This window comes from Camellia sinensis, chromosome 7, assembly GCF_055761805.1.
Source record: "Camellia sinensis isolate YWXY chromosome 7, ASM5576180v1, whole genome shotgun sequence".
Classification (NCBI taxonomy): domain Eukaryota; kingdom Viridiplantae; phylum Streptophyta; class Magnoliopsida; order Ericales; family Theaceae; genus Camellia; species Camellia sinensis.
The window spans coordinates 171,581,694-171,605,493 of record NC_138967.1 but is presented as its reverse complement, the minus strand read 5'-3'; the positions used below and the strand labels follow the sequence as shown (position 1 = coordinate 171,605,493).

Sequence of the window (23,800 nt, the reverse complement as noted above, 5' to 3'; positions counted from 1 at the left end):
GTGACGTGGCAGCACACCATTCGTCGAAATAAAAAAAAAAAAAACAGTTTTTTTTTTTGGCCAATGAGAGGCCAACACACACGACCCCCAGTGACCCCCACTGGGGGTCTTAGGCATTTTTGTTAGTTTTTATTGTGCCAAACAAGGCAACAAAACCACAGCGACTTTGAGTCATGTTTCTTTACTTTGGCTCAATTTAAGTCTGAGCTAAAGTCTCCAAGACTTTTGCTCATCTAAAGAATAGGATTACATTGTTCACATTTGAACATCTCTACTGAGTCTAGATCAATCAATTAACTTCCATAAGCTAAGTCAATTTAGAGAGAAATTCGTATTGGGATTAATTTTGATTCGTATAATATAATTTTGCCGCAAAAATCAAAATTAAATAGTGACAATATTGCACAAGTCGCAAGATCGAAAATCCGCTATGCTCGTAATCATCTCTTGCGTCACAAGTGACAATTATCCAAAATTTAATTTAATTTATGCGCAAAATATTGGTTTTCGGGAGTAAATCTACAAAGATTTCTCTCAACCGAACAACCTCCCACTGACTATGGCATGTCAAAATATGATAAATTCCATACAATAGCATCTTAATGTAAATTTATAAATAACTCATGCTATATTCATTTAATAATGGAATTCAAATAAATAAATAAATAACTAATCATGCTTCTTTAATTGCAAAATATTACAAACCCAAAAAATATGCTGTATCCAATATTCAGATTATGTCATAATAAAAAGTACATCATTCTGAAATTTTCTGAAATTCTAAATAACTAATAAACACACATAAAATTAGAAATAAAAAATTTCAGAATCTGATAAACTGAAAAAAAATATACCTGTAAACAGTAAAACATTTCAGAAGTCTACAATAAAAATTTCAACCCCAGAAAATTATTCATGTAATACCAGAAGCATTTTAAAGCATAAATAATGAATTATTCTCATAGAAAAAATACTTTTTATTTTCATAAAAATTTCAAAATTTTACAGAATATGGACAATTTAATTCTGAGTCTAATGGTACCAACTACGCATAAAACAAATCTATAACGAATTAATTATGACCATTTAACGCGATTTAGAATTTAAAACAGAACAAACAATGCCTTAGTACCAGCAGCCAAGCCAGCCAAGCCGCGGAGGAAAACGGTGCGGCTCAGTACGCGGCTCAGCGCACGGCGCGCGTGCGTGGCGCGGACGGTGTGCGCGCGGACAACGCCGCTAATGTGGGCGTGATGGCGCGTGGAAGCGCGTTTGGCGCGTGACAGCGCTTGTAAACGCGTGTAAGCTATTCACGGCGTTAGGTGGCGCGTGCGGACCACACGCCGCCTTCCAGGGTGTTTTTTGGTCCAATTTCGGTACTGCCAGACTCCTTTTTCCAAAATAAAATCATTTATGGTATTAAAAATGACATTAATGAACATAAAAATAGGGTTTTTTATGCTCTTAATCTAATGAGAGTTGACATTTTCCTCATTTATAAACATTCATGTATATAATGTGTACATATATATATAAAAATATACACATGATTAAAGAAAACACGAAAATACCCATTCATGCTCTGATATCAATGTAAAACAAAGTATAACGCAGTGGATGAAAAGTTTTCATAGTTATACCTTTTCAGCAGAGTCTGAAGTGAAGGATCTCATGGGTAAATCACGTGCTTCCAAGGAGTGAACAACCAACCTAGTAGTGGAGTGATATTACAAAATGAATATCACCCACACAAATCACAGTGCAAAATGGCTTGATCGTTGTTTTTGGGAGAGAGACAATAAATTAGAAAAATATAAAACATACGTTGTTTTTCTCTTTTAATCACCCATATCCTATATCATATCAGATATATAAGATAATATCTCATCTATCCATATCAGTTGATATGATAGATATAGATATCCTAAGTGGTTATCCAAATGAGTTTTGAATTCAAATTCAAACTTACATGGATAAGGTTTAAAAGGTTCAAGTTAAAAAAGTTTAAAGGGTCATGTCACATGGGCACCCAATTTCTAACATATATATATATATATATATAAATATATATTTATATATATACAGAGAGAGTGTGTGTGTGTGTGTGAGAGAGTGAGGTTAGTCATGTTTTAAGAGAGAGAGAGAGAGAGAGAGAGTAGGAATGGCAACGGGGCGGGGCGGGGCCGGGGATCACCCTCCCCGTCCCCGATCCCCGATGGTGGAAACTCCCCCCGTCCTCGGTCCCGACCCCGACGGGGAGCTCATCACTGCCCCCGCCCCCGTCCCTTCACGGGGATCGGGTTTCTCCGACCCCGAAAAGTCCCCGACCAAAAGAGAAGAAAAAAATAAAATAAAATAAATAAATAAATTAGTTCCATGATTTCTTCAAACTACAACAACAACAACAACAATTATTAACAATGTTGTTCATTACCATTAACAATCTCATGAGCTCAAAAATTTAAGATGTAACAAATGTAAATAAAAAAAAAATTCAGATCTAACAGATCTGTTGTTCATCACCATTAACAATCTGACGAGCTCAACAAAAAAAAAAAAAATAGATCTAACATATATATATATATATATATATATATATTTTCAGATCAGATCAGATCATACATCACCAGATCAGATCACACACACACACACATATCTAACACACACACACAGATCTAATCTAACACTGATCACCGTGGTGGGAGGAGGGAGAAGACGTCGGAGATGGGAGGAGGAAGAAGGCGTCGGAGATGGGAGGAGGAGATCACCGTGATGGGAGGAGGGATGGGAGGAGCCACCGCCGCCACTGCCGACGCCATAACCGTGAGTGAGTAGCACCTGATGGGAGGAGTCGTGATGGGAGATAGGAGGAGGAGATCGCCGTGATAGGAGGAGGAGATCGCCATGACTGTGAGTGAATAGCACCTGCAAAGAGAGAGAGAGAAAGGAGAGACAGTTTGTGTGTGTGTGTGTGTGAGGAGTGTGTTTACCAAGCCCTAACATATACACATATATTATATATATAGACGGGGGTAACTTAGTAATTTCCTGTCGGGGGAACCGGGGCGGGGATCGGGGCCGGGGTCGGGCCGGGTCCGGGACTGAAATATGCATCCCCGTCCCCGGCCCGAATGTCATCGGGGATTAAAATTTTAATACCATCCGCGACCCGTCGGAGGTGTTTTTCAAAGAATAATCATTCAATTCGGGGTTGGGAGATCGGGTCCCGTCGGGCCGGGTTACAATTGCCATCTCAGAGAGAGAGAGAGAGAGTGTGTGTGTGTGTGAGAGAGAGAGAGAGAGAGAGTGAGGTTAGTCATGTTTTATGTCACACTTGGGAGCGCTATTCCAATGCCTATCCACACTCGTGAGCTGTATGTGAAGGTGACGAAGCCAAAGTTAGCCCCTTTCCTGCTCTCTCTCTGGATAGATAGATTCTCTCTATCCCCAAGCGTTACGTTTTCGAGCACTCTCAAACCCTAATTTCAGATTGAAGCCCTAATCTCTTGTGGCTGCTCTGCTGATCGGCAAATGCAGTGTAAAGGTGAGAACTTTTGCGATTTTGAATTTTAATTTTTTTATTTTGCAAGTTTAATTGTGAAATGTAGTTGTAGAACTTAATTGTTGGTCTTAAAAACTACCCATTTCACCGTTCTGTTGCTTTGATCTGCAAAATGTGGATTTTGTAGAGATTTTTTGAGGATGAGGTTTGATAATTTGTTACTCGATTTGTGCTTCTCTCTCTCTCTCAAATCTTCACATTAGAGTTCTGCGACTTTGATTTGACAATTTAGCTTTCTATCATTTCAAATTTGATCTTTCTCGTTTGTATTCCGTTTTTGGGTTTTCAAATCTCCATGGTTTTCATTTTGGGTCTTTATCTATTCATTGTTATTTTCTTGGGAAATAATTCATTGTTATTTTCTTGGGAAATAGTGGAGGGTTCTGCTGTAATTTGCATAAAGGCTTTAAACTTACTTCTGAGAAGAGAAGACTAGATGTTCTAGAGTTAATGCAAGCGATAGAGGTTTTGTTACTTACCTAACTGCATTTTCAATTTTCTTTGTTTTTGGTTGTTTTAAATTGCAGATTTATAATGTTGGTAGTAGGATGGTGTGAACTTGAAGTTTTGGCCCCTGTGCCATTTTGGCTCCTCGAATGTTAATTGGCTCGATTTTGACCATGAATTTATGATTTTGTCTCAATTTAGTTCAATTGATTACAATTGTTAATGTTTTTTAATAGAAAATGCACACATGAGCTGTATGTGTTATGGTTTTATAGGCAAAATTGTAAACTTTTTTGACTCAGTGACTTTACCCCAACCATCTCAGTGACCGTTTTGCATTAAAAACACTAATCGGTGTTATCAAATTGACACAAATCTAAAATTAAGGGTGGAAATCGATTTAATTGAAATTACTGGGACCAAAATGACACAAGGGACAAAATGCAGGAACTATCGATGTAATTTGTCATTTTTTGGTTCAAATTGTCTTGTCCAAATTGCAAATTAAAAAAAAAAAAAGAACCCCTAAGAATTCTAAACCTGAGATCCAGATCAGGTGTTTGAAGCGTTGCTCCAGGAACTGACCTTCTCCGTTTGTTCCTATTAATTTGACAAAGAAATTTTTTTTTTCACTCCAAAGTAATGATATACAAACAAATTCTTTTAGATATAACTTCATATCGCTGTTTATTTATCTATTTTAGCTATTCATTTAATACTTTTATTTCTATTTATATTTTCTGCATACTCAAACTAACACTGCACCTCGAATTTTATATTTTAAGATTTTTCTGTCATTATAACTACGATCTCTCTCCCTCTCTCTCTCTCTCTCTATGTATATATATATATATAAATTTATTTTTTAAGCAATCCATAACTACCACTGGTTCTACAGTTAGTATGGATTCACAGGACTGGTGGATATTTTATGTTGCCTTGCCTGATGGATATTTTACTCTCTCTCTCTCTCTCTCTCTCTCTTATGCACACACACAGAGCATATATTTCTTAGTGTTTTGGTACTTGGAAACGGACATAATTTGCTTCCTTTGTTTCAAAATTGTATTGTGGAGGTCTAGCAAATTTGTAGGGTTTGATTCTGGAGATCTCTAGAGCTTATGGAGGTTGGCGAGAATTATAGTTTCTTGTCCCGGTTTTATTTGATTTGTATTTTCTTTCCTGTGGTTGCAGACGTTTTGACAACTGCTGGATGGTTTGCCTTTGAAGTTCTTCTATGAGGAAATTTGTAATTTTTGTCTTAAAGCATTGATTCCAACTGGAGATTTCCAGTTTTCCAAAATTGTGAAAGCTTGAAATTTCTTTTTTCCATTGAGGTATACTTGGCCTTTTGGTACTGGTGTTCATTGATTAGAGCAAAGAAAGGAAATTGTTGTTGATGAAATAGTGCTGCAATAAGTTGGTAAAGATGTTATTCAACAAAGAAATCGAGGATTTGCATGATGATGGCTTTGAGGGGTCAATTAATGAAAGTCGTATTTTTACAGAGGTGTTCTTTGGAAATGACTGCGATACAACTAGTAAGAGGTGTCTTGTTACTGGAGTTATTAATTTTGAATGTGATTACAGTAGGCACACAGACATGTTGCTTTGCTCAAACAATGAAAAGTCAGCCATAACAAGTCAGGTGGGTTCTTGTAATGTAAAGGAGGATTCAAAAAAGAATTCTGGTAAGCAAATGAAGTTAGCAGTAGATGAGCTTTCTTATTCCAGACCTAATTCCAGAGGGATTTTGAAATCATCAGCTCTCTCAAAGGAAGTAGTTTCTGGTATGTCAGCTTCACAATCAATCTGCCACACTATAATGGGTCGTTTAGTTGAATCATCCGGTCAGGGTGTTACTTCTAGTTGCTATCTGCTAAAGCAGCATCCTGAAATAAACTCAGGAGGTGAAATAGGTGACAGAGATGTTTCTAATCGTAGGCTGGAGAGCTTGGATGGAAGTGATGAGAAGGAAGTGAATGCAAGTAAAGCTATTGCTTCACCTGTTTCTCAGGAGAGCTTTGCGTCCAAGCTTTTAGTTGCAAGTCCATCAGTCACTGTTGCAAATAATTCTGGATCTCACCGATGTGCCGAGGAAAGAACAAAGGCATCCAACTCTAGTGAACTGTCAATGGCTAAAATATCGTTGAATAGAGTTTCCATGAAGGATCCCCGTCCTCCTCTCCGCAACCACATCCAGAACCTACTTAGAGCAGCAGGATGGCAGATTAGGAGGCGTAAAAGAGAAGATAATATTAGTGGGGAATTTCTTTATTTGTCACCTTGGGGAGGAAGACCTATTCGTGAATTACGTAGAGTTTGGAACTTATGTGGTCGGAGTTTGCTTGCTGATGGAAACATTGTTGTGCGAGAAGATAGTAAACTGTGGACTGATATGACTCATTTCTGGTCTGATCTATCTAATACATTTATCAAAATCGAGGAAGAATTGAACAATACAGAAACTACTGCACTGGCACGTCGGTGGTATCTTCTCGATCCCTTTGCTAATATGGTGTTAATTGACAAGAAGCTTGGCACTCTAAGAGCAGGAAAAGTAGTCAAAGCAAGGAGAACTTTGGTGATTGATACATCTGCAAAAGATGATTCTGTTTTGGCCTTGAAAAATGCCAATGGCATTGGAAACCAGTTGGAGAGACCTTCAACATATCGACTTTGTTATTCTTCTGTGGCCAGTGAAAGTGCATTGACAGTTTCTGAGGGAATTCAATGTAGGGATTTCTCTGGGAACAAAAGAAGCAGACTAGATCTGAGTTCTTTACAAGCTTATGGGTCTGATGGGACTAGTGATCATTTTAGTAGTTGCTTATTTGAAGTTCCCATCACTTCTGGAAATGCACATGTCATGCATGGAGGGCATGAAACTGTCTCTCGTCATCATGATTGCAATACAAATTCCCCAAGCTGTGCTAGACACAGATCTGACCATGGCGAGGAAATGGTTTTGGAAGTAAAAAAAAATGTATCCAAGGGTGAAGAAGGCAAAACTTTCAGGGGAAAATTTACTGAGAAGGTGGAAAATCAGCTGAAGTCGTTTATTTGCTCTTCTCAACGCCGGAATGGGAAGAAACTGTCAACATTTGGGAAGTTCCATCAAAATTCTGGTAGTGCTAAGAAATCTAACCAGTTCTTTTCCGAGGAGTTGAACTTTAAAAATATTACTGTTGAGGTCCCTCTTCATGTAAAAAATGAGTCTCTGCACCCTGAAGCTTGGAGGCAAGACATCAAATCAGAAAAAGCTGAATCTCAAAATGGACAGAAGAGATCAATTACATGCCAGCTTAAGGATGATGACCTTTTGATTTCGGCTATCATAAAAAACAAAACTTTCGGATCAACTGCCAAACGATCTGCTTGGAAATGCAAATCAGCATCTCTGAGAAAATACAAGAGCCAAAAGGGCAGTTGTAGGTTGCTTCCAAGGAGCTTGGGTAAGGGTGGAAAGCACATTGACGGGAAGTGGTCCATGTTTGGTTCAAGAACTGTATTATCCTGGTTGATCGACTCTGGGGTTGTTTCTCTTAATGAAGTTATTCAATACCGGAATCCAAAGGATGAATCTGTGGTGAAAGATGGCTTGGTTAATCTGAATGGGATCTTATGTAAGTGTTGCAATAAGGTGCTCTCTCTCTCTGAATTCAAGGTTCATGCTGGTTTCAAGCTGAACCGTCCTTGTTTGAATCTTTTTATGGAGTCTGGTAAGTCATTCACTTTATGCCAGCTTGAGGCTTGGTCAGCTGAATACAAGGCTAGGAAAAGTGCCACTCGAACTGTTCAAGATGATGAAATGGACGAGAATGATGACAGCTGTGGTCTGTGTGGGGGCGGGGGTGAGTTGATATGCTGTGATAACTGTCCATCTACGTTTCATCAGGCATGCTTGCATGGACAGGTTTGTCATTTTCATGCTTTATAGCTGATATTCCAGATTTCTTTCTTGGTTCCTTTGCGTGTTTCCTGCAGTACTACATGTACTAGACATGCATGCATGCATGTTGGGGACACAACGAGAACATGCCCCCCCCCCCCCCCCCCCCCCCCCCCTAGTGTTTTTGATAGATATGTTCAATGTTTATTACTTTTTCCTTAGATTTAATAATTAACAGATTATCCATAAAAAAAGACATAAACGATTAGGGTTAACTTAAGATTTTACTTGTTTGTTTATTTATTTAAGTATTGAATTAGATTTAGTTTTTGTTATTTTTTGATTGGTTGTGGTTGTAATATTAATCTATATAGCAAATAAAATTTTCTTATTGTTGCGTTCCCATTTTTTTTTTAAATCACCGTGCCCACCATGTCCATGTCCATGTTCGTGCTTCTTATCTTGTAGTAATTCATCCTTGGGACTTAGATCCAACAAAATAAGTAACTTGAGGTCTGTGGGCAAGAAATTCAAATAATGTAATGTGAATTAATTGATTCCGGAAATAATATAAATTCATCAGCTATTGCATCACATGGGCATGGTAGTCAAATTGCTTGGGCGGTTTGTTGAAGCATTTTAGAGTGGGCTTTTTTTAAAAAAAAAAAAATGATTTATTAGGGGATGATTGTTCTATTTTTTAATGTTTATTTTATTATTATTATTATTATTTTTTGCTTAGTTGTGTATGCCCCCCTACAATTTTCTTTGTTATTGATAAAAAAAAAAAAAAATTTGCTTGGGCGACCTTGGTGATTGCCTAAAAAACTAACATTGACATAGTGTAAAGATAGTTAGTTCTTCATTGATACATCTGCACAACTGAATTTTAAGATTTTATGCTATTTTCAAAATTTTAATTTATGAAATGCCTATCAAATAGAAAACAATTGTTTATCACTTAATTGCACGAAGCGGGGGTTGGGACGAGAGCGGAGGAGCGAGGGCATATAGAAGTTTCTTAGGTTTGGGAGTGCCTATGGGAGTGTGTATATATTTATTTATTAAATATATATGAAAATATTCTAAAAATTATGTTTTTTTTTTGGATAAATAATTCTAAAAATTATGTTTTATTGCTTAGTTGTCATCTATGTATTAAAATATGAATAAATATTAGAGATTCATGTCAATTACAGATTGTTTTTATTAAGTATAAATAAATATTATATAAATAGGAACTATTATAATAAATTTGAGTTGTTTTTCTTTTATTTCTATGAGGTTTATATGTTTGAGAGGTTTCTATCTCAGTTAGGAGCGAGGTTCTTTCTCGACGGGAGTGAGTTTCTTACAAGTTTCTTACTTGGGAGTGCGAAATCGCGTTTCTTAGTAAGAAACGCCACTCGAGTAGAAGGTTCCTACAATGAAGGTTCATCACTATGAATACTCATTAGAAGTTAAGAATGCTTATATAGTTGTAAATTTAATTTTCAAAGGTGAAATGAGACATTGAAGTTACAATATATATTCTTAACCTCTTACAACTTTTTTTTTGATGACCGTGTGTCTGAACCAGTTTACGCGTACTTCAACTAATCCCGAGATCCACACAAAGTGCCCTCTCCATGTGTTTCAGGCAAATCTCGAGCAAAACTAGTGGGAGTTGAATTTGAGAATTGGAGGGAGTATACCCTCAGGCCTCAAGTTGTACCCACTAGGCCAACCCTTTCGAGTTTTAACCTCATACAATGTAGTTCATTATATATAATTTTTTTGTTCTACTTTTGTTTTCACTTGAGGTTCAATAAAGCATATATAAGTCTTGTGTAGCTTTGACCATTGGACTAAACAAAAAATGATTAGTAATATTATTATATGAAGAATTACATATTTATTATCTACGGAAATGACTAATGAGAATATCACGAATGTTCAATCCATTATTATTGCGTCATTTATTCCAAGATGACCACTTCTTTAAGTAGCATGTATGATTTATGAAGGAAACTTATCTATGTTGTGTATGATTTGGAAACTAAATTAGCTTATTTGGTTTTACTTTTCAGGATTTACTTTTCAGAAAATTGAAATTTTTTGTTTTCCATGTTTTTTTTGTTTTCACTGATTTTTTTAAAATATTTTAAGCAATTTTTTTTTTATTTTTTATTTTTTTTTATTTTAGTTTTTAGATACACTTAACATAAGTACACTTAAAAAATATAATAGTTGTGAAAAAAAATCTTAAAAAATTCACTAAATACCAAAAATATTAAAAAATTCGAAAATTTATTTTCGTATTCTTGTGTATTTATTATTTTTAAATTTTTTTTTTTTTACAAATATTTTACTTTTTAGATACGTCTAAGTAAGATGCATCTAAAAAAGTAAAAAAATTGCTTAAAATTTAAAAAATATTCACTAAAAACCAAAAAATACAAAAAATAAAAACTCAATTTCCAGAAAATTGAATCCAGAAAATTGAAACCAAACAAACTGAATATTTCTTGGATTTTATAGGGTGCATGTTTGATATTTCCTACACATTTTGTAATTTAAATATGTAAATGTCTTTCAAGTTTCAAGCCCTAAGATTTGGTTTTTCTAGTAATGCCTGTACAAACTCTGTTTGGTGTTTGTGTAAATTTTTCATATCTGATTATTGAAATTTATTATTAATATAAACATTTTTCTATATTTTGCGCATAATTTTCTATATATATATTTTTTTTCTTAATAAGTAAATTAATTTAAGTTTTTTTTTTTCCCCAAACTCGAGCTAGAACTTGGTTTGTTTATGTAATCAAGTTGGCTCAAGTTTCTCAAATATTTGATGAGCCAAACTCAAGCCCGAGCTCGATTATTTAAGCTCGACTTGAGCTTGGCTCAAGCTTAAGCTCGACTAAATCTTAGTAAACAAGCTTGAACACTCAAAAGCTCGGCTTGGCTCGGCTTGTTTGTAGCCCCAACATAAACTTAAGTTAATAGTATAGGAATGCACACATGGATTCTCACAAATTTTGGTACAAGTAAGCAAAATGTGGAAATGATTTCAGCCCCAAATAGGAAAGAAGAAAAGAAAGAAAGAAAGAAATAAAGAAAAAGGAAAGAAAGCAAGGACAATGTTGTAAGTTCAATAGAATAGGTCATGCCCATTGTGTAGCCCTAGAAAGAGACATATATAACTCTCAACTAACTGAGAAGATGGCTACACCTCCACCACTGTGGCCATCATATGGTTGTGATGGAGGAATTGGTCGTAAAGGACGATGAAGATGATGAAGATGTGAAGATGCTCATGTCTTTTGATAAGTGGATCAGTGATTTACCAGAATATGAGGTTTGACTTTAACTTTCTTTGTGAAATGGGTTAATCTTTGTCTTGTTTTTACAAGACATTCACATCCATTCAATCATAATTGCTATATAGTTTAACTTTCTTTGTGAAATGGGTTAATCTTTGTCTTGTTTTTACAAGACATTCACATCCATTCAATCATAATTGCTATATAGTAGCAGATTCACAGTGTATTTAGGTGAATAGGTTATTGATGAATAATCTTCTTGTTCTCTTATGCATGGTTATCAAAATTGCAATCCGGATCGTATCCCGTGATCCGAATTGTATCTTACGATCCTAAATTGCCAAAACGATCCAAATCGTTGTAGGATGGTGTTATTGTAGGATCGCAAGTAGTATCGTGTAAGATCGTATGGGATTATGTAAGATTGTATGTAGGATCATTGGTTTGTGATTTTTCATCGTACTTTTAATATGTATCATCATGATATATGTTTTTACCATATTTTTAATAGAAAGTAGGATCTTACAATCTGATCTTACAATCCGATCTATGAGGCCCTCTTAATGGTATTCCGATTTTAACAACCTTACCCATTTGAGATCTTAAAAAAAGGATAATTGAAGTTCACGAGGCTCCTGCTAACAAGCGTCTGGGGAGGGCAAGATGTGCGCAGCCTTACCCCTATTTTTGGATAGTTGGTTTTCGTGACTCAAGCTCATGCCACTAGGGACTAACGACAAGCCTTACTGTTGAGATCTATTTCATTTATTTCTAAGATATGACTGTACGTGTCCATCCAGGGCAATAATTTATGCTCAGTGAATTTGATGTCATTTTTGTTCATGTTCATTATTCCAAAAAATGCATGTTGTTTTTTTTCCTTCTACATTGGACTGATTGGCGTAAGAATTACCCTTCTAGTGTTTGTGTGTGGAAGGAAATCAAAGTCGTCATCTTTTCTTTTGGTTCCAGATTTGTGCATTTGCCCTTTCTGACAGACTACCCCTCATGCCCCTCGTTCCCTTCTATGGCATATTCATGCATTACATTGCTTTTAATAACATTTGGCATGGTAGTCCTATAGTTTCATCTACTTATATAATGAGTTTAAGATCTTATGTATGCTTTTTTTGGGATTCGTTTTTACTGCCATTATTGTGTGGAGTTTAAGGTTGCCTTGGATATCTAACTCGATCTTGTTTCTTTCCTTTAGGAGCTCCCTGAAGGCAGTTGGTATTGCCAGCACTGCACTTGTAGGATTTGTGGTGATCTTGTTAAAGATAAAGAGCCTTTCAAATCACCTGGTGCATTCAAGTGTTCACAGTGCGAGCATAAGTGTAATTTTATATCCCCTAACTCATAGTAGATTATTTGAATCTAAATATGTTTTGGATGCCTATAGATAGCTTCAAAATATTTAGTAGGATTATTTTCATTGTATCAAAAAAAAAAAAAAAAAAAAAAAAGGGACGAACAAGTCATAGGGTAATTTGGAGTTGAATAATTCAAAAGTAGAATTGGCATTTTGATTACTGCTTGTGAAAAGTGATGCATCGCATGAAATTTATTAAATATCTGGCAAATGGGGCTGATAACTATAATACCATTGCCAACAAAATTTTGTATTCGTATTTCTTGGCCCTTGTTCATAAACAATTATCTTCTTCTTCTTTTTAAATGTATATTGAATTTTGAATGGCAACAACTGATCAAAATATTATCTAATTTAACATTTTAGAGGAATATGGGCTCGAATATCTTTCTTCAATGCTCTATACATTTAATGAAGCTGATTGTTATTGATTTAATATTTATATCTTAAATTTGATTAATGCAGTCGGTATGAATTTTTTGTATACTTTGAGGGGAAAGTAGGTAAGCCTGTTTGACATTCTTGTTAAGAACAAGCATGCAGTCATGATTGTTTTCTTTCTTTTTGTCTTCTTTTCTTCTTATCACCTGGTCCTGTTTGGTAAAATTTATGGGCTTGTTTGGTTTGTATTTGAGAAACATGTTTTGAGATAAAAAGTACGAAAATTTGTTTGGTTTGGTTTTTTTTCAAAAGATGTTTTGAAAAATTATTTTGAGAGAGAGTTTTGGAAAAAGTGATTGATTTGATGTGTATGAGAGAGAGATTTGTTTGGAAAACTTGTAAACCAAACAAGTTTTGGAAAAAAATTTTGGGAAAATTTGTTTGGTTTGATTACTTTTGAAAACTTATTTGTAGAGAATTTTTCCTAAAATTTTTTGAGAAACACAAACCAAACAAGGCCTATATGTTTACAAAAAATTTCAACACTGGACATAGAAACTTGTTTGGTGTCTGTTTTTGTTTCCAAAAAAATGTAAACAGTTTACAAATTTTCTAAATTCTATAAATAAAAATAAATGTTTTCATTGGTTTTGAAAACAAGTTTTCACTCCTCCCTCCCTCCCCCACCCTTTCCGGTCACAACTCACCAGCCATCACCACCTTTGGCCACCCACGTTTTTGAGAATGTACCAAACAATATATTTTTATTTTTATTATTTTTTTTATTTTTGTTTTTCATTTTTACCTGAATAAATATGAACATGTTAAACTTTTTCTGTAAGCAAAAAATAGTAAACTATAAATGTTAACAAACACTGCCAACAAACAATTAATAAGCACTCCTCCTAGCAATCTCTATTTTAATTTTTTCTTCGTTTAGTGTTCCAATGTTGATGATAGTCTTGTAGATAAAAAGAGTTTCAATCTGTAGTTTAAATTTTCGTAGTACATTTGTTTTCCATGATTCTTTTCCTTAGAAATTTGGACTCTTACTAGTCATTATGGTGGTGGATATGAACAGACCATGAAGCATGCCTGAAAGAGAAGGGTGAATGTAGAGAAGTGGCTTCTGATACCTGGTTTTGCCGTGAAAGCTGTCAGGAGGTAAATTCCAGTTTTTTCTTTTCAAAACTTCAGTTGATTAAAAGGTATACAACAATTAGAAATAGGACATATTTGATAATACTAAGAAGCACAAACACTAGTAAGAAGGTGGCATGTCTGTATTTGACATGTTTCACACATTGACACTCATCTAACACTTCCCGATATGTATCCGATACTCAGTCCAAATGTGTCCTGATTTTTCTTTTCCTGATTAGAAAAATGTATTTATAGGTGCTTAAGCATATAAACTGGGCATTTCTTAATTGCAATTTGCATCCTTTGTATATTAGTTTTTAATTTTTATATATTATCCTGAAGTCCCAGCCTCCCAGGGATGTGTCTGGAAAATTTTGATACATTTTGTTGAAAGATGTTGGACTAAGCTATATGGCACAGGAGAGTTGTTGCTTGCTGTTTTATCGAACCTGTTGCATATGAGCCTAGAAATAAAAAGTTTCAAATAAATTTAAGTTGTCATTCACCAAAAAAAAAAAAAAAAAAGTCAGGTGTGACAGAAAATGATGCACTTTTTTGTTGTTCGAATGCTTCCATACCGGTTTTGAGGCTGTGGTATGATGCTTTATATATTGTTCAATAAGTGCTTTTCAAAGTCATTATACTAATTCTGTCAAAAAGTATAACAATCTCCATTATGAATGTCATTTGGTAGCTGATATAATATATCGTTGATGACATCGTTTGTTTGTCGACTATTTGTTCAACCTCTATCTGGATGTGTGATTGTTTATGTTCAGTTTCATCTACAAATCCCCAACTATTTTGGGGTGCAGACCGTTGGCTGCTCTTACTTACGAACCTGTAAGCATAAAATACGAATGGGTTATAGGAGCAAGAGGCAGTTTCATGAGTCATGCCTCTGCTTGTATTTGTAGTGATTTTTCTTGAATTGCTGAACAAAGACAAAGATGACAGTTTCACAAATGTCCTCCTACTCCTGCAGAGGATTTGGTGTGTTACCAATCTTTTGTCAGGATCCATAATAAGGGCAGTTCAGAGTTCTGTTTGAAGATGATAGTCATATAGGAGACTCCTGATTCTGCAGGCCGATTCTGCAGGCCATTTATCTTGGGCCCTTGAAGTTGATTGTGGAGATGTTTGGAGTTATCTGACACATAATACTTGCATCAGCTGAACTGTGATGTACTTCAATGTGTCTTTCTGTTTAGAGGTAATGTGCTTGCTTGTAAATGGTGGGGTCTGCATATAGAAAGAGCATGGTGAGACTTAGATTGTGATATTTCCATTTCCACAAAACAAACCAAACTAAGCCTTGCATCCTAGTAAAGTGTGGTCGGCTAAACTAAACATCAAACAAAGGAAATTAAATAAAGAGTTACTAAAAAACATGACACTATGCAAGCACATTAGCTCATATCATGCAATCAAAGATTTGATAGTATTACCATTTATACTCCCTGGTCATGGGGTGGGTCCAAATCGTATAAGGTCACATATCTGATACATGCTCCCTTTCCCTGATACATACTCACATCTTGGATGGAAAATTGATTTACATTGTTTATTTGAAAGAAAAATGAGTGACAAATTCATAGAGAGGAGTTAGCTGCATAACAGAGAAGGGAAGAGAGTAATGTGATTACTTAGATGTATGGCAAGTTTAGTTGCATTGTCTTTTAGTTTGGATGTTTCCAGCTGTCATTTGCTTCCACTCTCTGCACTTGCGAGCTTGGTTCTGGTTTTTTAAAGAACATATTACACTTTTGCATGCAGGTGTACTTGGGCATACATTCCCGTATCGGGTTTGTAAATCTTCTCCCTGATGGCTTCTCTTGGACCCTTTTGAGGTACATTCATGGCGACCAAAGAGTTCATTCTGCTCAACGACTTGTTGCACTGAAGGCAGAATGCAACTCAAAGCTGGCTGTTGCTCTTACAATTATGGAGGAGTGCTTTCTCTCTATGGTGGATTCAAGAACAGGCATAGACATGATACCCCATGTATTGTACAATTGGGGGTAAGTTTTTTTTTCCGTTTGAAAATTTTCTGAACTTTCTTCTGTATCTGGTTTGTGTCCAACTTACATTGATCTTTGTATTTTCAACTTTTTTTTTTTTTGGGCATGTTATTCTCTCTCTTTCTCTCTTGATATTGTTTCTTGAGACTGCACAATTATTATACTTCTTTTTTGAAATTTCTGTTGACTGTCATGTTCAATTGGTGGTTATTTTCTGTTCATGTGCATAATGCCAACTTGTGGTTGCATTGTTTACCGAATGATCTCTTATTTTTGTGGTTGGTGCTAATATATGTGCTTGCCAATGTGGTGGTAGTTAAATTTTACTGCTTAACAAATCTGTTGTTTTTTAGCAGATCACATTTTGCACGCCTAAACTATATTGGATTTCACACAGTGGTTTTAGAGAAAGATGATGTGCTGATGTGTGTCGCATCAATCAGGTAGTTTTTATTAGCTGTAATCTTCTCTGTGAAATCTATTTCAATTTGTAACCTTTTGCAGTTAGTGCTAATGAAATTATATTAAAGACAATTTGTAAGCTGTACCCCATATTTATAAATATTTGTTTCTCCATATTTTGGGGTTTGGATGTAAAGCTTCTGATTTGAAACATACATTAGTACTCTAGATATTCTACCAGAAGTGGCTATGTAGGTCTCGAGTGAAAATACTCCCTATTCACCTGTGCATTAAAGAAATTATGCTGAGAGTAATGAAACAAATTTAGGTTATCTTATTTCTGAATTTGGGTTACATAGAAAATTCCTATATTTTTTTCTATCCTTGATCATGCTATTTATATTGCAAATTCAGTTTTTATTTATTATTTTTTTAAATCATGCTATTTATATATGGAGAGTAGACTTCATAGTTATTGTACCATCTCATGCATCACCTAAGTACAGCTGGCAAATGGTTGTTTTTGCCTTTAGAATGAGAAAAGCTAACTTGGTATATGGTTTTGTACCTTTTTGGTCATTTTCTCTGCGGATTGTCTTCTGGATCCCTTTATAGTTATTACGTTGAAAGCAAGAATTCTATGATGCTTCTTTTCTCCTCATGTACAAGATATCGTGTTGAATATTTTATCTACTAATATTTGTTTAACCGATAGTTTCCTATTGTTACTATGGACTGTTGGTACCAGTCCTGCCTTGGCAATGTTTTAACTATCACCTTGACTTTACATTTGTGGTAAGGTTTGTCAATACATCAAAAAGGTTTTACTTAAGTTGCAAATATAGTAGTCTTAAAATGTCAATTTTTTAACTTGGTCAGATTTTGGTGATTTTTAAATAAGATTACAGAGAGTGTTTTAGGATAGTTTATAAGAGAGTGCAATTGTGGTGTTTGGCTATAGTTTTCTCCTTATATTATATACATATATGCAATCGTGTATATAAATATAGTTAAATGTTCTTCAAAGGTGAAGGTTTTTGGGAACATTATGGGTGTGTTTTGGTATCATTTTAATTTTCTGTTTTTCTGTTCTCAAAAACATAAAAAATGGAGCCTCATATGGAAAACTTGTTTGGCGAACTGCTTTTGAAAACTATTTTTGTAAATACTTTAAAATTGAAAATTGTTTCCACCTGAAAATAAAAAACGAGTGTTACTGAACTTTTTCATAGGCTTTTTTTCCCTGAAAACACGAATAACGGAAGTGAAAATTTTGAAAATGATACTAAACAGGGCCAAACTTTATTTTATATGTTTTCCTGGGTTTTGGAATGGGTTGCTTGAATCAAGAATGCAGGATTCATTCACTCTATTTAATTGACCAATTTGTTATCCTTCTTGGGGGATTAGGGTCTACAGGTAGAACCCACGTTTCTTCAGTTATTTCTTCTGTCAACCTGGTATCCAGTGGCTTTGGCAGCATATGCTCCCCAACAAAAAAATTGGCAATTTGGGTTAGGACTAAATGAGGATGAAAGTGAGGTTTGAGATTTATTTTTGACAGATTGAGTAGGGTGTTTGGCGGTATATGATTGCTTGGTGGCTAGTAGGGTAGAGAAGTGTGGATACATTTTGATTTGTATGCTACAATTCAAAAAATTTGTATATGCTTGAGATGAAATTATCCCTGTGAAAAAGACAGTGAACTTCATCTTATTCACAGTCAATCATCCGAGGTTTTTCAATGTGACAAACATGAATTTTGCTTTTGCCTTTGTTTGCTAAATCCATGTATTTCGTTAGAGCATCAGATATTAGATCCCTTTTTTTCTCTGAACATATCTGTTTGGGCTTTTCCTCGCCCCATAACTATTTAATATGCTTCATTAAAACATTTCAAATATGGTTTTGTTCTTCTTCTTACTCTTCATATTATTTATTGATAGTTTCTCATTTTTACCAACTCTTTTCTAAATTTATTTTTTGCTCATCTAGACTTTTATTTTGTAGAATAATCCAGGCAACGTCACATTTAAATTCAAGCTTCAAATTTCATGCAGGATCCATGGAGTAACAGTAGCGGAGATGCCTCTTATTGCAACTTGCAGTAAGTATCGTCGCCAGGGAATGTGTCGGCGCCTCATGAATGCTATTGAAGAGGTAATTTGTTCCATTAAGAAGAACCATCTTGTTCCATAGAGCTTTTTTTTTAGTATTATTTGATAGGAAGCATGGACACTTCAAAATAGGTGCCATGTTCATCTTCAACACGTATCGAATATTGATATGCCGGGAGCATATAAATTTTTTTGGAAGACACTTTGGTGATACCTAATGGACATGTGTCTTATGTTTGGACATGCCTCAGGACATCTTTGTGGAATTTCTTTTAAAATTTTTGAGAACTGATTTGGGTCAAAGTAAAATATATGAAAACAAAGAGAAGGGAAAGTGACATTGGTGTCACATGTATTTCTGTGCCTTAAATTTATATTCGTATACATTGCAAATAAGAATATATATATATATTTCTTGCCATGTCCCTTCTGTGTCCATATCTAAGGCCAAGTTTGGGATGTTCCAAAAAAGCCAAAAAGCCAAAAAGTTACTCAAAAAGTTAAAAAGTTAACACTATTCACCAAAAGTCAACAATTACGGCTGCACAACTCCCAATTCAAATTTTTCCCTACAAATCAATTTTTACAATTTTTTATTACACATTTTTCAATAAAAAGTCAAAAAGTTAACCCAAACATCCATATTTTCAACCTCAATTTTTTAGTCCAAAAAGACAAAAAGTGCACTTATTTAGTCTTCTCAAACTTGGCCTTAATTTTTTTTTTTAAACTTCTTGTGCCAATTTCCATGTCCGTATTTGTGTCCATGCTTCTTAGATTATTTGCTTGAAGAGCCTGCAGACTGCAGTCTCCATTTGGTGATCCAAACTGTTACAATTGCGATGAGCAATGAAACCTCATATATTGGAGAAACTTTGTACCTTTTGATTTTCTTAGCCTTTTATTTTTTTTTTCATATATGCGAGTTATTAATTTATTAATCCACTGTGGTTGTAGATGCTAAGATCTTTCAAGGTCGAAAAGCTTGTGATATCAGCCATTCCTAGTCTGGTTGAGACATGGACAGCTGGGTTTGGCTTTAAACCTTTGGAAGATAACGAGAGAAATATCCTGAGTAACATCAACTTGATGGTTTTTCCCGGAACTGTATGGTTGAAGAAGCCCATTTATGAAAGTCAAACAACAAATCAACAAAGTGGTGAGCATTTTCTTTCCTGCTCTTGGTGTTGTTTGGTATATTGGCAATTTACTATTTTTGTTTACATAAAATTTTAAACATGTTCATGTTTTTTTTTTTCAGTACAACCGATAACAAAAAAATATGTTTGACACAAACTTGTATTTTGTAAAACTTATTTTGAAAATAAGGGGGGGGGGGGGGGGGGGGGGGTGTGATGGTTGAAAATGTGTTGATGGTCAAAGATGGTGGCCGGAGGTGGTTGGCGCTAATGGGAGGTGGTTTCTTGTGGCCAAAGGTGGTTGTCAGGTGATGGAGGTGGTGGCCGAAGCCAGTGAGAGGTGGTTGGCCATTGCAAGAGGTGGTGGTTGGAGGAGGCCGCCGACAACGGTGGCTGGAGGAGGTGGACAGAATGGAAAATGATTAATTTCTTTTTTTTCTGAAGTGAAACGAATTTTTTTGTCATTACAAGAATTATGTAAATTGTTTACAAATTTTTCAAAATGAAAATAAACACCAAATGCGTTTTATTTATGGTTTTTAAATTATTATTTTTTTGTAAATATGAATCAATAATTTACCTCAGTTACCCCTTTTATTATTTTCCAATTCTCTGAACTGAATTATAAAAATTTCTTGGGAAATACAGGATCAGGTCATGCATCGCCTTCGATTGTATATGATCCAGCTGAAACGGGTGCTTGCTCCCAACTAAGGCCTGCCATTGGAAACTCCTCAGTTACAGAAACAGAACATACTGGCTGCAATATTATGCAAGTAGATGAAGCCCAGGATGGTAGTTTGCAAAAACATTTTTCGAAGTTGTCCTGCGAAGAACCGGCTTCAACAGTAGGGACATCCAGACTTGAAATGGTTTGTGATGTAGAATCTGTTGTTATGTATGATGAGAGAGAACTTTCTTCGAAGCAGTCATGCAGAGAACCGGCTTCAACTGTAGGGACATCCCGGCTTGAAATGGTTTGTGATGTAGAATCTGTTGTTATGTATGATGAGAGAGAACTTTCTGCGAATGAACAGTTGCAGAAAACCACTATGTTGCAAGATAATGAGAAATAAAAATAAAATTTCAAAAAAGCTTGTATTGTGCTCTGAAGGATTATTGTGTAGCAGTATTTGTGAGGTCTTTATGGGGTAAATAGAAGAAGAAAAAAAGAGAACAATGGAGGTGGGAAGGGAAGATAATAACGTTGCAGTCTTGCAGACGACATGATAATGGCGACATGGAGGCTAATTTGATATCAAATAGTACAAATTCTTTGATAGAATTTATCATTGAAAATCGACGATATTATCATGGTAACATGTTGGATAACTTGATATCAAATAGATAGTGCATATTCTATGTCTAATTTGATATGAAATAGATAGTACAAATTATTTGATAGAATTTATCATTGAAAATCGACTTGTAAGAGGAGAAGAGGGGAGGGGTTTTATATTTACTTGGCAGTGTTGGAAAAATTTCTTCCCTCTCATATGGTTTACAAATGATATTTTGACTTGGCTTTTTATGAAGAGAATAAGTGAATAACTTTTGTACTATTGAAAATATAATTTTTAAGTATAACCTTTTGACGTTGTTTATTAATTTATAATGAATGAAGAATGTGAATTTTTTAAGTGTGAAGGTTATAAATGTGAAAATTTTGTCCAAAAAAAAAAAAAAAAGAAGAAGAAGAAGAAAAAGTTTACATTATTTTATTCATTATAAGTGTAATATTCAGAATTAAATTGTGATACATTAAGTGTGAATTTTACATTTTTAATTAACCAACTTATTAAAATGCTATGTTATATAATAAATATGTTGAACATATTGATATACATAGAAAAATGCTTGGGAGCACTAATTAGTGCTCCCACTAATTAGGTGGCAGTGGGTCCCGCCATGAATGATGTGATGTTTTGGTCTTGGAGTTGTATTTTTTTTTTTTTTTTAACTTTTTTAATGCATTAGTGCTATTAGTGGTGATGTTTTTAGTGGGATGAAACATTGTTGATATACATACTATGCAAACATTTATAATAATAATAATAGTAATAATAATAATAGATTGATCATTTATTATATAAATCTCAACAAAATAAGGGTATCATTAATGTAATCATTTATATCCATATCATGCAAATCTCAAAAAATAAATAAATAAATAAATAAATAAACGGAAGGGGGAGGGAGGGGGGGGGGGGGGGAACGTTTGTCTATAACTATTTAAATTGGGGTAAAATAGCTTTAAAAATTATTATTATTATTATTATTTTTGATAAAAAATTATTAAAATTAAAAAACAGAATTTCAACTCTTAACATTTTATATAAGTGTGATGTGTTAATAAATTTTTCAAAGGATTTATCATGAAATAACATCATTCAGTCAGATTTTTTTTTTTGTTGATTTCTTCTTCTTTAAATTAAAATCAAAAGTTTGGCATTTACTAAATAATACAAAAAGTCAAAAAGTCACTATTATATTTAAGTCACATCATTTTATTTAAATCACATCATCTCTCTAACATATCACATCAAACCCAACCCAAACCCAACCATAAAAGCCAATAAATTAAAAAGTATACTTTTTTAGAATATCCCAAACCAACCTCTAATGTACCTATCTATCTATATAGACATATTATTATATGTTTGGAGTTTGGTTTTTTTTGTAGATTTTTGTTGACTATTTTTGTCTTTAGTGATTTTTTTTTTTTAAAAATTCAAAAAGTAAAAAGTTCAAAGTTCAAAGTTTTTAGATTGTAGTCCATGAAATGAATCGGAAAATTCAGAAAAAAATAAAAAATTACAAAAAAAAGCAAAAAAATAGTAGTTTTTTAATAGTTATTTTGGATTTTTAAATTTTTTTATTTAGAATTTTTTTTTTAAAAAAATTACTATTTGAATTTGTTTACAAAAAATGGATCAGAAAAGTAAAAATCTTTGAAATAATTTTTTAAAAAATCATAAAGAAAAAAAAATTGAAAAAAAAAGGTGGCTTATTTTTGTGTCCCCAAACCCAATCGAAAAAAACTACTAACATTAGTTTTTTGTTCTTGACGCTCGAGCGTTGTGTTCTCCGCTCGAGCGGGAATGTCGTATATCAGTTGGCTGTGGGACAGTTTTAAATCACTTTTTCTCATTCTTTCTCTCTCTTACTTTTCTGAAAAAGCCATTTGAGAGCTCCTCTCTCTAGAACCTTGCCTTCTCTCTAGGTATTGATCTAGTAAGAGTTGTCTCCTCACCTTTGGCCTTTACAAAAAGGTTGTTGATCGTCGAGGGCAATCTTTTGATCCGAGAAACTCGTGGTTTGGAGCAACTTCATTTTCTCCATCTTCTTCGTTGGGTGTCATCCTTTGAGGTAGGGATTTCTACTCACTCTTATGGGTTTTAACCTAGATTTTGAGCTTATTATTTAAATAGTTGATTTTGGGACTTAGGGTTTCAAAATGTGTTAAAGAGGGTTTTGTGATTTTGGGCTCATAATATGTATTTTGGATTTCAAAATGATGATATAGTTGTTGGTTGGTGATATTTGAACATTTGAGTTGATATTGGGAAATGTGGTAGAAAGCCCTAATTTGTTGTTTAAATTAATTGGTATAATTAATTTGGGAAAGTTGTGACTTTGTGGAATTGAGTTGGAAATAATGAAATTGGTTCATTATATGGTTGAATATTGGAGTTAGATTCATTAATCGCTCACCTTTGAAAATATTGATATTTTATCTATTGGAGCTTTTATTATTGGTTTAGAAATAATTGCTTGGGCTACCGGTGGAGGGTAGTTTTGATTGTTGTAGACAATGCATGATGATTGGGCAAACTAAAACTAATCAATTGGTTATGTCATAGAGTATGACGGTTGATAGAATACATTAACGTTATGTATTGTTTGACTATGTATATGACCTTTGTGTATATACGTTGTGTGTGTGGGAAGAGATAGGGGATGTACTCCACGGTTTAGGGGAAGATAGGGGATGGACCTCTAAACCGGATGTTGTTTGG

At 34.4% G+C, this 23,800-nt stretch overlaps 1 protein-coding gene across 3 annotated transcripts; it reads left to right on the top strand.

Annotated features, from left to right (window-relative positions):
- The first annotated feature begins 3,274 nt into the window (after positions 1–3,274).
- On the top strand, positions 3,275–21,201 carry LOC114296285 (increased DNA methylation 1). 3 transcript variants are annotated; one of them, XM_082879783.1, is made up of 10 exons: positions 3,455–3,544; positions 3,937–4,027; positions 5,204–7,925; positions 12,420–12,543; positions 14,041–14,123; positions 15,879–16,123; positions 16,480–16,566; positions 18,586–18,685; positions 19,600–19,801; positions 20,430–21,201. In XM_082879783.1, the coding sequence occupies exons 3-10, from the start codon at positions 5,439–5,441 to the stop codon at positions 20,855–20,857; spliced, it is 3,756 nt and encodes a 1,251-aa protein (XP_082735909.1). In that variant the 5' UTR covers positions 3,455–3,544; positions 3,937–4,027; positions 5,204–5,438; the 3' UTR covers positions 20,858–21,201. The 3 variants fall into 3 exon arrangements, 2 of the variants coding, with proteins under 2 accessions (XP_082735908.1, XP_082735909.1); XR_014336404.1 differs by lacking the exon at positions 3,937–4,027 and having other exon boundaries at positions 3,275–3,544; positions 18,536–18,685; positions 20,430–20,875; XM_082879782.1 differs by lacking the exon at positions 3,937–4,027 and having other exon boundaries at positions 3,275–3,544.
- The last annotated feature ends 2,599 nt before the right edge of the window (positions 21,202–23,800 follow it).